Source organism: Crinia signifera, chromosome 12, assembly GCF_055691185.1.
Source record: "Crinia signifera chromosome 12, ASM5569118v1, whole genome shotgun sequence".
Classification (NCBI taxonomy): domain Eukaryota; kingdom Metazoa; phylum Chordata; class Amphibia; order Anura; family Myobatrachidae; genus Crinia; species Crinia signifera.
Genome location: NC_139228.1, coordinates 8,201,901 through 8,215,978, shown reverse-complemented (window position 1 = coordinate 8,215,978; position 14,078 = coordinate 8,201,901). Strand labels below are relative to the sequence as shown.

At 47.5% G+C, this 14,078-nt stretch overlaps 1 protein-coding gene across 1 annotated transcript in view; it reads right to left on the bottom strand.

Moving 5' to 3' along the window:
- LOC146050295 (uncharacterized) overlaps window positions 1–13,777 on the bottom strand; it is a 46,729-nt gene extending 32,952 nt beyond the window's left edge. The window contains exons 1-6 of the mRNA XM_083167223.1: window positions 13,454–13,777; window positions 9,198–9,509; window positions 7,417–7,518; window positions 4,943–5,079; window positions 3,872–4,173; window positions 1,572–1,684 (exon numbers count right to left, since the gene is read on the bottom strand). Of these exons, the coding sequence (XP_083023349.1) occupies window positions 1,572–1,684; window positions 3,872–4,173; window positions 4,943–5,079; window positions 7,417–7,518; window positions 9,198–9,509; window positions 13,454–13,652 (1,165 nt within the window). The 5' untranslated portion in view covers window positions 13,653–13,777. The remainder of the gene's footprint in view (window positions 1–1,571; window positions 1,685–3,871; window positions 4,174–4,942; window positions 5,080–7,416; window positions 7,519–9,197; window positions 9,510–13,453) is intronic.
- Window positions 13,778–14,078: the final 301 nt, after the last annotated feature.

Below are 14,078 nucleotides of genomic sequence, written 5' to 3'. Positions count from 1 at the left end.
ACGACTGACCGCTCAATAGCCATCCCTTCAAAGCTAACCTGGTTAGGTCTGGGTGGCGGCAAGGGCCCTGAGATAGCAGGTCCGGACAGAAGGGCAGAGGAAATGGAGGAGCTTGAGACATTTACAGAAGGTCCGGGTACCATGACCATCATGGCCAGTTGGGGGCAACTAGAATCATGACCACACGTTCCCTCTTGAGGCATGGGAGGAGATGTGGAAGAAGTGGTGGTGCCGGCAGAAAGGCGTAGACTTTTTGAAATGACCAATGAGCCACCAGGGCATCCACTAAGCAGGCCTGAGGATCTCTCATTCTGGACCCATACAGAGGTAGCTTCTTGTTGTGTCTGGAGGCCATTAGGTCCACTTGCGGGCAACCCCAGCATTCTATCAGAGAGGAGAATACCTCATGGTGGAGAGACCATTCCCCTGAGTGAACTGTTTGACAACTTAGGAAGTCTGCCTCCCAATGTAACACCGCTGATAGGGTTAGCAGGTGTTTTTCTGCCCATTTTAGAATTGAGGTTACCTCTCACATTGCCGCATGGCTGCGAGTTCCCCCTTGATGAGAGACATACGCTACTGTCATTGCGTTGTCTGACTGAATTCAAACAGCTTTGCTGTGGAGCTGTGTCCCGGAATGACAAAGCGTCTGATAAATGGCCCGCAGGTTCCAATATATTTATTGGAAGGCTAGCTTCCTGACATGACCACTTGGAAGGAGCAATCTTCCACTATGGCCCCCCAGCCATGTAGACTGGTGTCCATTGTGACAAAGGGCCTTATTCTAGTTCACTCTTTCTGACAAAATCCTTCGTAGATGGACAAAACCATGTGCACTGCAAAGGGCAGATGCAGAGAGAATTAGATTTGTCCATCTAAGAAGGATGGTTTTGTCCATCTAAGAAGGATTTTGTCAGAAAGAGTGAACTAGAATAAGGCCCAATGACACTGGCCCTTGCTGAGATTGGTCGGGCGTAGCCACCATTGGAGTGAGATTTGAACCTCCCTTGACAGAATGAGGAACTGAGTCTTGAGATGTAGGTGTAAGTGATCCCAACGACTCAGTTATGCCAATTGACGTGGACGAGAGTGGAATTGACCGAATTCCCCATTGGAAAACTCAATACCTACTTTCCTAGCACCTTCATGCAGTAATGTATTGACACTCTGCGTTGAGCCATGAAATACCAAATTTGGGTTTGTATCTCCACTATTTTGTTCTGTGGAGGTAAACCCTTTGTGACATTGGGGTTTATTCTAGTTCATTCTGACAAAATCCTTCTTAGATGGACAAAACCATGTGCACTGCAGGGGGGCAGATGTAACATGTGCAGAGAGAATTAGATTTGGGTGAGTTATTTTGTTTCTGTGCAGGGAAAATACTGACTGCATGATTTTAGACTTCAATATAGATCTCACTTTGAAGAAAAACCCCACCCAAATCTAATTCTCTCTGCACAAGTTACATCTGCCCCACCCGCAGTGCACATGGTTTTGTCCATCTAAGAAGGATTTTGTCAGAAAGAATGGACTAGAATAACCCCCATTGTGTCTATCAGACTTAGGTGTACCATGGAGGTCGCTGGATGTATGCTGGATTTTTTCCAATTCATTATCCAGTTGTGAGACTGGAGAATATTGGTCGTCAGCTGTACATGGGATTGGAGCTTCTACTTCGATTGAGCTAGAAGAAGATCATTGAGATAAGAAAGGATTCAGGAAGGAAAAGAGAGGTGGAGCGCTGGAAACGGATCAATTAGATATTACAAAATTTATTTATTAAGAAAGAGTATAAAATTAATTGTAAATAATAAAAAGACATCAATGACAATATATATGTATGTATAAAAAGTTCTAGGACAAAGAAGGGTTATACTTATGTCTCTGTGATGCTGCTGTTAATGTCCCAAAGGGATGAGGGACTCCTTGATCCAATGGATATGTGCCCTGTGAGAATGATGAAAACAAAATGCCGTCCTGGATTGCAAAGAATGATGCTGGAGGATGATCTGGTTCCCAAATTGATATGGGGTCCTCACTATGTTGCGACATTTGTAATCCACAGTGGGTTGGCTCACACTGGAGGATGATCTGATTCCTAAATGTAGGAAACGTCCTCGCGATGTATGCGGAACTTGATGTCCACAGTGGTTGAAGATGGAAGTCCCAAACAAGGGGGGAGGCAATCCGGAGTTGGAGGCAATGAGGGGGGGTTCCAGGGGAGGGCAAGGAGTATATAGCAGCAATTAACAGAGGTCCTTCAGAGTCCAGGTTAAAAGTAGCAAGTGCTGCCTCAATTAACACAATTAATTTTAAACTCGTTCTTAATAAATCAATTTTGTAATATCTAATTGATCCGTTTCCAGCGCTCCACCTCTCTTTTCCTTCCTTCATCCCCATTGTAGAGGGTTGACACCCCTCACGCAGGAGCAGCTTGGCACCACACCCCACAGGGCGCCTGTTCCTACTCTGAGTACCCCATCTCGAGTATACCACTTTTTCCAAGAAAGGATTCAGACTCCTTGAAGATGCAGTTGAGCCACCATTACTGCCATGATTTTTGTGAATACACGAGGGGCTGTTGAGAGGCCAAAGGGAAGGGCTTGAAATTGAAAATGACGTTCTTGGACCGAGAACCGAAGGAACCGTTTATGTTCTGCCCTTATGTTAATGTGGATATTGGTGTCCTGGATATTCACTGACGCCATCAGATCTCCCGGTTCCAGTGCCTGTAAAATTGAACTCAAGGATTCCATCCTGAACTTTGGCACTCAGAGGAATAGATTTAACCTCTTTAGGTTCAGTATTGCACTGAATGATCCTTCCAGTTTGTTCACCAAAAAGAGATTTAAATAGAAACCTGTTCCTTTCTGAGTTGCCAGAACAGGAACTATCACTCAAGTTCCCAATAATGTCGAGACGGTTGTCTCGAGCGCTGCAGCCTTGAGAAGGTCTGCTGGGAGGCATGTTGTGAAGAACTGTTTTGGAGGCCTGGGCCAAAAAAGTGAGGGAGTAACCGAATGATATTACATCTGACGTGGAGTTTTGCAAAACATCTGAGAACTGAAGAAGTTAGCCTCTTACCCACCAGACCTCCGGAATTTGCAGCCTGGTGTCAGGCTGCAGGCTTATCTGCCTGCTTAGGAGTTTTGTGATGCCCGGCCCAGTTCTGTCTGGGCTTGGACTTTTGAGATTTTGGAAAGGAATGCTAAGATTTCGATGGAGCTGGAGTTCTTGCTTTGTTTGAGGGACGAAAAAATCGAAAAGCCTGTTGTTTGGGCTTTGATCCACCTGTAGGAAGACAAGCTGACTTTGAGGCTGCTATTAAAGCAACAATTTTGTCCAATTCTGGGCCGAATAAGACACATACAGAAAAAGGTTGGGCCTCCCAGGCTTTTTTGGAGTTATTATCTACCTTCCAGGTTCTCAACCACAGGGCTCGCCTTGCCACGAAGATACCTGCATCTAGCACTCCTTTGTTAAGGTAAGTACTTGCCTCTCTTATATTGTCCACAAAGGGCAATAATTCCCCTCTGCACATACCGGACTGTAGAACTTCTGATAAAGCGTCGGCCCAATGACAGATAGCCATCGTGTTCCAGGTTGCTGCATATGGTGCGCGGATGGCTTCTCCTGTGTTAGTGTAAATGGATTATAAAACTTGGTCTATTTGTTTTATCTACTGGCTCTTTCAGTGATGTAACATCCAGTATTGGTAGTGCCGTAGCCTTGACTAATCTAGTCACGTGGGCATCTACCTGAGGAGGTTCTTCCCATTTTATTATGATCCACAGCCAGAGGATAAAAAGTGGGAATGCATTTTGAAGGCAAGAATCTCTTATTAGGGTGTTTCCATGCTTCCTGAAATAACTCATCAAGCTGGGAAGACTTGGGGAAAACAGCTGGATCCTTCTTTTTGCGCTTAAAGACTGGGGCCTCCGACGAAGGCTGTGTGTCTGGCACCTTTATGTTTAAAGAGAGCCTGATTGTCTTAATAAAAGAATCCACTCTGGCCTGAGACATGTGATCCTCATTAGCCATGGACTCCTCTTCAACTGGGATGTCTGTGTCTGGCTCCCGGTCTGAGGAATCCTCCAAGGTAGTGGCCCGTAGGAGAGGAAGCAGCACCTCACGCCACACTGGTCTGCAAGACGCAGGTCCAGATAACGCAGTCTGAAGAGAGGATGACACTTGAACTAAACTCTGTACAGACTGTGATGAGTCCTGTATCCAAGAGGGTTCTGGTATTTGGCTCAGCACCTGTGGCTCCGGGGGGGGGGGGGGGGGGGGGGGGGGGGGAGGGGGGGGACGACAACAACAGGGATGCGTGCTGGGAGAGGCCACAACATCTATTCCCACAGCCAGAGTGGCTGGGGGCATGGCCCATGCCCCCACAGTGTCAAAACGGGTCCCCTTTACAGCAGGCCACAGCCCCTAATTTTGGGGGCATATGTTCCTCCTGCCGGTCTCTGGAAGTTGGGAGGTATGTTTTATGGTTTGTAATGTTATTACTGTTATTTACAGTCATATGTACAGTGAAGCACAATATATATATATATACAGATATACATAAATGGGGGAATACATTTTATTAAAAGCCAAATCCTGCTGTAAAACAAGCAGTGAGTTTAATACAGCAAAGTAAACGCATAAAACAGCGCCCTCTAGGGGCAGGTTCCAGTACACAGACGTGTCCTCATGCAATGTGGCTTAAATCGCGTCCCTTTTTCAGCTGTGCCAGGGACCGTGCGATTGAGCTGCGCCGAGCATCTTTTTCCTGCAATATCAATCGCTGCACCAGCAACGTTGAAGCTTTGTACGATGAGCGAATAACAGTACTGATCTGTAGCTGCGCTGTCAGACAGATCACATTAAGGACAGACATTGGGGGGATCCATACCGCTGTACATATACCACCCGAGTCAGCTCCCTGGAGTCTTCAGCCGCCATCACCCAGGCGTGTTATCCTTACACAGATCATATGGTGAAGGAACACGCAGCATGTGAGACAGAACACGCCAGCAGAGAGCGTCAGACGTATAATATTCATTCTTCTGTAATCTCTCTTCTGGTTCTGTCCTGGAATCAATTATGACAAATATTAAACTTAGAAAAACGCTATTCGTATGATATATATTTATACAAGATGTATCAAAGCCGGAGATGTTTCCCATAGCAACCAGCTTCTGTCATTTTAAAAACATAGCAAGACAAATGATACAAGAAAGTGTATTTGCTGCTATGCGTTTTATGTCGACACCGAAGGAAATAAAAGTCCGTTCTGACTTATTACTGAAGGGGAGAGGGATCATTCCATGGTCGGCGGCCATCACAGGACTTCTCTCCCCTTGTGCCGCATGTGAGGGGGTGGGTTCATGTACAGCCCTTCGCATGTTACCGATGGGATTTGGCGGCGGGGGAGCAGGTGTTTGTGCAGGCAGCGATAGGCCGGTCACGGTTGTCAGCGATAGACCGCTGCTTAGCGATCGTTGTTGAATCCCTTCGTTTATACTCATTTAAGGATTAAATTCATTCTATACACATGGGTGACAATGCAACGGTTTATATTATCTGTAGCAATTGCGTGTATCCGTAGCCAGTGGTGTAGCTAGGTGCCACGGTGCCCGGGGTAAGGGCATGTTTCGTGACCCCCCCTGATTTGCAGTAGGCGGTGGGGCTCTTGCGTGGTGAAAAGGGGGCGTAGCATATTTTAGCCAACTTTGTAATACCCATTACACATAAAGCCACACATGATGCCCATTACATACTATATAACACACCGTAATGCCCATTACATACTATATAACACACCGTAATGCCCATTACATACTATATAACACACCGTAATGCCCATTACATACTATATAACACTCCGCAATGCCCATTACATACTATATAACACTGTAATGCCCATTACATACTATATAACACACCGCAATGCCCATTACATACTATAAAACACACCGTAATGCCCATTACATACTATATAACAAACCGTAATGCCCATTACATACTATATAACACACTGCAATGCCCATTACATACTATATAACACACTGTAATGCCCATTACATACTATATAACACACCGTAATGCCCATTACATACTATACAACAAACCGTAATACCCATTACATACTATATAACACACCGTAATGCCCATCACATACTATATAACACACCGTAATGCCCATCACATACTATATAACACACCGTAATGCCCATTACATACTATATAACACACCGTAATGCCCATTACATACTATATAACACTCCGCAATGCCCATTACATACTATATAACACTGTAATGCCCATTACATGCTATATAACACACCCCATAATGCCCATTACATACTATATAACACACCGTAATGCCCATTACATACTATATAACACACCGTAATGCCCATTACATACTATATAACCCACCGTAATGCCCATTACATACTATATAACACACCCCATAATGCCCATTACATACTATATAACACACCGTAATGCCCATTACATACTATATAACACACCGTAATGCCCATTACATACTATATAACACACCGTAATGCCCATTACATACTATATAACACACCGTAATGCTCATTACATACTATATAACACACCGTAATGCCCGTGACATACTATATAACACTCCGCAATGCCCATGACATACTATATAACACTCTGCAATGCCCATGACATACTATATAACACACCGTAATGCCCATTACATACTATATAACACACCGTAATGCCCATTACATACTATATAACACCGTAATGCCCATTACATACTATATAACACACCGTAATGCCCATTACATACTATATAACACACAGTAATGCCCACGTACCTTAGGCTACCGCCGTGAAACAACACAAGTACCGTGCCACTTCCCTACATGCTCATTGCTAGGAACTTCATGCTCGATGCCAGGGGCTTCATGCTCAATGCCAAGGGGGACTGAACTTGCTCATTGCCAAGGGGGACTGAAATATCTTGTTGCCAAGGGGGACTGAAATAGCTTGTTGCCAAGGGGGACTAAAAAGCTCGTTGCCAAGGGGGGCTAAAAAGCTTGTTGCCAAGGGGGACTGCAGCCCGCACCCCACGCCCGCTCCCTGCTCTGCTCGGCTAAGCTGCCCTGTCAGCTGCTATTTTCAATTAAGTCTCCCGCTGGACTGCTAGCCAATAGGCGTCTGCGGGCCAGCAGTGTTCAATGCTGCTTCTGATTGGCTGCTGGACCGGTGGGAAACCTAATAGCTGCGGACAGGGCAGCTGAACTCAGTCGGGCCTATGCCCCTGTCTGTAGGGCCACCGACAATGTGCTGCTCCACCACACTACAATTATAGGCAGGAAAATTGCCTCATGTAAATGACTTGCACTTCTTCCAATGTATCAGTGGGCAGGAAGAAGTCCTCACCTACATGGTCTTCACATCGCTTCTGATCACCACATCGCTTCTCATCACCACATCGCTTCTGATCATGGTCCCTGATATCGCACTGTATGGCTGAAGGCTTGCCTAGAACAGAAGAATAAAGTAGATAATTAGAGTTTGATTATTGCATAGGGAAATGTACATATTAGGAAATGATTGCCACATGTCTGATGGATTATATGATAACAGCATAGAGTAAATTATGGGGGTTATTCTGGTTCACTCTTTCTGGCAAATTCCTTCTTAAATGGACAAAACCATGTGCACTGCAGGGGGGCAGATGTAACTTGTGCAGAGAGAGTTAGATTTGGGCGAGTTATTTTGTTTCTGTGCAGGGTAAATACTGGCTGCATTATTTTTACACTGCAATATAGATCTCACTTTGAAGAAAAACCCCACCCAAATCTAACTCTATCTGCACAAGTAACATCTGCCCCAGAGGCGTAACTACTTTTTTTGCGCCCCCCCCCCCCCACCGGACATTTCGGGCGCCCCCCCTGAAATATTAACCCCCTCCTTACCCGTCCCCAATGCCGCCGGCGCTTCTGCCTCTAACCTGACACGCAGATCTGTGTCGGGTGACGGGCGGTCCCCGGCTCCGGCTGCAGTGCTAATATAATAACAGACACTCGGAAAATGGCTGCCCCCATACAGCATTATGGGGGCAGCCATTTTCCGAGTGTCTCTTATTATATTAGCACTGCAGCCGGAGCCGGGGACCGCCCGTCACCCGACACAGATCTGCGTGTCGGGTTAGAGGCAGCGGCGCCGGCGGCAATGGGGTAAGGAGGGGGAGGGCAGGAGTTGGAAGCCGGGACCAGGCGGTAACTATAGTCCCGCAGACCCCCCAGGCGCCCACACCTGCCTAGCGCCTCCCCGCCACCGCGGGGGCTGCGGGACTTGTTATGCCAGTGATTTACCCCACCTGCAGTGCACATGGTTTTGTCCAATTGAGAAGGAATTTACCAGAAGGAGTGAACCAGAATAACCCCCTATATGTCCACATGACGATGATGACACAGAGGGAATAATTCAGATGTGGACGGAGGTGTTATAGTGTACGCAGCAGCGATGTACCGGTATAGGGATGTACATGGGGCACCTGATATAAGTAGATCCGTGATCAGAGCATGGCCACTCTACCATTAGGCAGCTGCACAGCGAGCAGGTGAACCCCGCCCCACCAATCACACGCCCATCCCGCTGCCCCAATCCCCACGCTACGAGCGGATGTGTACGCTTACGTATCCCCTCGCACAGAGAAGAAATCATTCGATGGTTGATCTAATGGAAAGTCAGCCTGTACTTACTTTTCTGATGGACGCTTCCCAATGAATTCTGGGTGGCCACTGATGTCATGTGATGTCATCTGCCCGCCCCCAACAGGCAGAGCCACGCCTACATGTGCAGGGGAACGCCCATAAAACACTGGACGTTCCCCTGCTGCCGCCCACTTCCCTCTCCTCCTCGAGCAAACGGCCCGGCGACTGTGACACTGGCTGTAGCCGCTCAGTCCCGGGGTTTGTGCATGCGCAGACCCCAGACATGGGCGAAGGGAGTGAATTCAGACCCAAACAAACAGCTCTGCATCGGCCTGTATGTTCCCAAGCTCCTTATATAGGATGTGTCTCCGACAGTGATGGGAAACCTCGTCAGCATCACAATATTCATCATGGCTGGCCGGGGAATTGGGGAACACTGGGACGGGACAAACCGCATCAAAGACGGTGTTCTAGGGTTGTAAGTAAATGACAATAACTTACCCTGTACTGTGAGATTATATATCTGTGTGCAGTGTCCTGATGGCTGTCTCCAGATATTAGCTGTGTAGTTCCCCTGGTCCTCTCTGGACAGATTGGTTATAATTAGGGATCCATCGGATGTGACGCTCAGTCGTCCTTTATATAGTTTCTCCCGAACCACAAGATAATCACCCGGCTTTGTCGTAGCAAAATGTTTCATATCAGTCACCCAGATGATGTTTCTGATCCCAGTCTGACCCACAGGTAGCGTCACATCTCCTCCCTCTATGCCGGATACATCTCTGCTCTCTCCGCAGGATGCACCCGACACACCTGTCGCAGAAATATCAATGGATTAATCACAAATTCAATCAAATGTAAAAAGTTCCTTGGTATTGACAAGAACACTTGGTAGGGAGGCCCATGCACTTGGTAGGGAGGCCCATGCACTTGGTAGGGAGGCCCATGCACTTGGTAGGGAGGCCCATGCACTTGGTAGGGAGGCCCATGCACCTGGTTTCTATGGGGGAGCAGCTGCTCATAAACGTCTGATCACAAAGAAGGATGCCGCCCGGGACTTATGATGGCATAAAGAGGGCAACACTGGTCAGTGGAACAATGGGTGAGTGTACAGTACATACAGTACGGAGGTGGTGGCGTTACGCTGTGGGGCTGATTCAGTGGGCTTGGCACGAGTCCACTAGCTGTAATGTATAACATATGGAGATGTTCCCGATAACTGTCTGCTCCCTACATTGCGACAGTCCTACGTAAATTACAAATATTTTTATCAGGATGACAATGCCACCTGCCCAGGGGCAAACGCAGGATTTTCAGAAGGGGGTTTCCAGAGGGGCGGAGCAAAGCCTGGAGATGGACACTTAGGTGACCCAGTATATGCCGGGTCAGTTAAAGTATTATAGATAGACCAAATGTATATAAATAATAATAATATATATATATATATATATATATATATACATACACACACACACACACACACACACACACACACATACATATATATTATATATACACATACATACATATATATATATATACATACATACATACATACAGGGGCGTCAACAGCAGTGTAGACCCCTGGGCATAGCAATGTATTGGGGCCCCTAACGATCCTCCAGCGGTAGGGGTGGGGGAAACTTTGATGCCCCACGGCTGGTAGGGGGTATTATATCAACCGTTCTGCATGTAGGGCCTGGATCAGTAATTTCCACTTATTACCCCTTTACTGCACAGATGGTGGGAGATGGGGTGGGAGAAGGGGGCATTGGGCTGAATGAAGGGGCCTTGATACATAACTTTCAGGGTGGTAGAGGATGTTTAATACACAGAGGAGGGGGGTATAGTGGAGTGGGCTTATTATTCATAATTTTCTGGTGGGAGGACAGCTTGCTTGACTGCAGATATCTCCAGTTCCCGGAAATAGATTTCTTAGATTTAAATGGAATTAAAAACTAGAGAATCCCACCTACCAAATGGTATTGGGGACTAGGGGATCAGAGTTCAGGAGGCAGAGCAATCTGCCCATGAGTATATAATACTACATACCATGTATGTGGAGCTGGAGCAGTAACCAGCTGCTGGAAGGCTGATATCTCTGGTTCTGGGAACAGTGGAGACAAGCTTCTAGTGTCCATCAAAGGGGAGAGTCCCAGATTTTGGAATATAGACAGAAACTGAAATATCTAACTAGGAAGAGCAATTAACAGGCTTGGATGGGGACCACTGCTTTGAAGTCAGATATCTCTGGTTCCCAAGGGCCGATTTTTAAAATTCTTGTACCCTTGGAAAGAGAGGACCCTCAGCTTTCAGCCTAGGGCCTTTAGACTCCTGGGGGGTTTCTGGGTACTCAGAAACCCCCCCTGCGTGCGCTACTGCTGCCATATCTCCAAGGTGATGCTGGACTGGTATACAGAACATTCGGTGACCCAGATGGTCTTACCAAGGCCAATTCAGAGCCCAGATCTTAACCACACTGAGAACCTCTGGAATTAATTGGAGCTACAGGTGCATTACTCAATGTCATGGAGGGTCAATGTACATAAGAGGGAATGGGAGAACATACCACCTGCTGTTATCCAGGAACTTGTGGACAGTTGGCCAAGAAGGGTGACTGCAGTAATCACCCCACGTGGTGGACCTACAGTACAAAGTCAGATGGGTCAGATGTGGTCAGTGCCCAATCACTTGTCCTTGTAGTATATACAGCAACAATATGTATTTCCACATACAGAACATCTGTGATAACTGGTGTCATGGTTTTCTTAAACATCTCCCATCATAATAAGAAGATAATGTTAGATATCTATAACCACCCCAGACGTCCCTGGTGACCGATGTTCCCCAGCACAGACACAGCGCACAGTACAGAGTAATTACAGGTGTATATCACTCACCGTTAGGGAAGCCAATCCCGGGGCATTTTTTCAATCCCGGGATTCGGGATTGAAAAATGCTCAATCCCGGGATTCCCGGGATCCCGGGATTGGCTTTCCTAATTAAAAGACTGCCCCACAAACTTATATTTGATGGTTGCCGGGAGGGGGGACGGGTCGTCCATGCCGCTGGCGTGCTGGCTTCGCGCTGGCTGTGGGCGCTTGGGCTGGGCGACTGGGCGCGCTGGCTGGGTGGGTGCTTGGGCTGGGCGGGTGGGTGGGCGCGCTGTCCGGCACGGCATTACAATGCCGGGCGCGTCCTCTGCCTGCGCAGCGTGACCCCTGATCTCACGCTGAGAGGTCACGCTGCACACAGTGCTGCCGGGAGAAGTCGGGCAGCGTCTGAGCGATGCTCAGATGCTGCCCGGCATTAGACTGCGCGCATGCGCAGTCTAATCCAGAAATCCCGGGATTGGAAACTCCAATCCCGGGATTGAAATCCCGGCGTTTTGGGGGCCAAATCCCGGGATCCCGCCGATCCCGATCCCGGGATTGGCCACCCTACTCACCGTGGTGCAGACAGAGGAGCACTAAGGAATAGAGGAGAGTTCCCATGTCTGTGTGTGAGGTGTCCCCACCGCTGTATGACTGCACATTACTAACAGCACAGTGACTGCAGTATACCAGCTACAGTAGGATGTGGTTCTGGACAAGTTTCCTCCTGTCTGTCCCCTTTTGTACCGTGATCATTGGTCAGCGCCTACGGTCTGCAGCGGAACGGAAGCCATCAGGTGGGTTGATGATTCTAGCTAACATTTACTGACAGGTCCTCAGACTAGAGGCCCCCATGCATTTATGTGACTTCTTAGAGGAAGAAGTCGCATAAGATTTCCCATGATATAATACATGCGGTACTTTTGCATGTGATATCGCATGTGATGCCCATTCACTGCTGCCAAAGGCTGTCCGATCAGACAGATTCTTCGTGCAGCACGTCAGACCTCTGATCCCAAAGCACAGGAGACCGCACATAGGATCGAATGTCAAACACTTTCGATTTGTCGACTTTTCACCCGATTTCTAGGCCCGATCCCTCAGAATCGGGTGCTGAGCCTCATCTGACTCTAGCTCAGTGTGCGCTTGTACAGACACCAAGGTTCTCAGAAGCAGGCGGTCTACAAGGAAATGGTTGCTTATATTATCTTTGCTATGACCCAGTATTTCCACACTTGTTCTTTAGCCTTGTTGAGCTGTAGCCACCTCCAATAATTATAGTCTACACGTTGTATCACCCCATATCCTTCCGCCCACATTGGAGGGAATACATTATTCTTGAACAATGACTTAGCCAGGTGTAAAATGGCTGAGCATTAGGGTACATTACTCTGCCTACCCAGAGTGCACTGGGCCCTAGTCATACACAGAATTACAGTAGGACGAGGCCTATAGCACTGATCCTGAGCCTTATGCCATAGATGGTACTGTACATGCGTATTCCCAGCCAACAGGAATTGGTATGCCGCTGGTCACAAGGCCAGCACCTCCATGAGACTAATCCTGACAATGACTCTCCCTCTTTCCCCCGCAGCTTAACTCTTATTCCCCCCAAGTCTAACCCTAGTCCCCCCTTCTTCCTGCCTAACCCTCCCTTCATGCAGTCTAACCCCACCCAAAGCCTAGTCCTACTCCACCCCCCCCCCCCCCCCCGCGCTAATTGGAAGGTGCAATAGTGACTGTGGTGACCTCATCAGCATCGCAGTATGCATCATGGCTGGCTGGGGGAATTGGGGAACACAGGAACAGGACAAACCAGGTCAGCGACCGTGTCCCATGATTGTACACGAATAGCAAATAGTTTAGCAAATGATAGTAACTTACCATGTACTGTGACATTATATCTCTGTGTGCATTGTCCTGATGTCCGTCTCAGGATATTAGCTGTATAGATCCCCTGATCCTCTCTGGACAGATTGGTTATAATTAATGATCCATCGGATGTGACGCTCAGTCGCCCTCTGTAGAATATATTTCGTACTACAACAGGACCACCGGGTTGTGTTCTAGCAATAGGACTCATATCAGTCACCCAGATGATGTCTCTGATCCCAGTCTGACCCACAGGTAGCGTCACATCTGCACCCACAGGTAGCGTCACATCTGCACCCACAGGTAGCGTCACATGTCCTCCCTCTATGCCGGAAACGTCTCTGCTCTCTCCGCAGGATGCACCTGACACTCCTGATACAAATCAATGGATTTATCACATTCAATTAAATGTGTTTAACATTTTTCAAGCGGTCAGTAACTCTGCCTTTAAATTTATGGACTGGAGTAAACCAGTAACTTATTGAAACGAGGGAGGATGGCAGAGTACAGACTACACAGTATAGATACAACATAGGTGCCAACATGACACAATTTGGGGAGTTCTTACATTATCATAAAGTAAAGACTGTGGAGGGCATAAATAGGCCTAAACAGCATAAACTTACCGGCCGGGCTT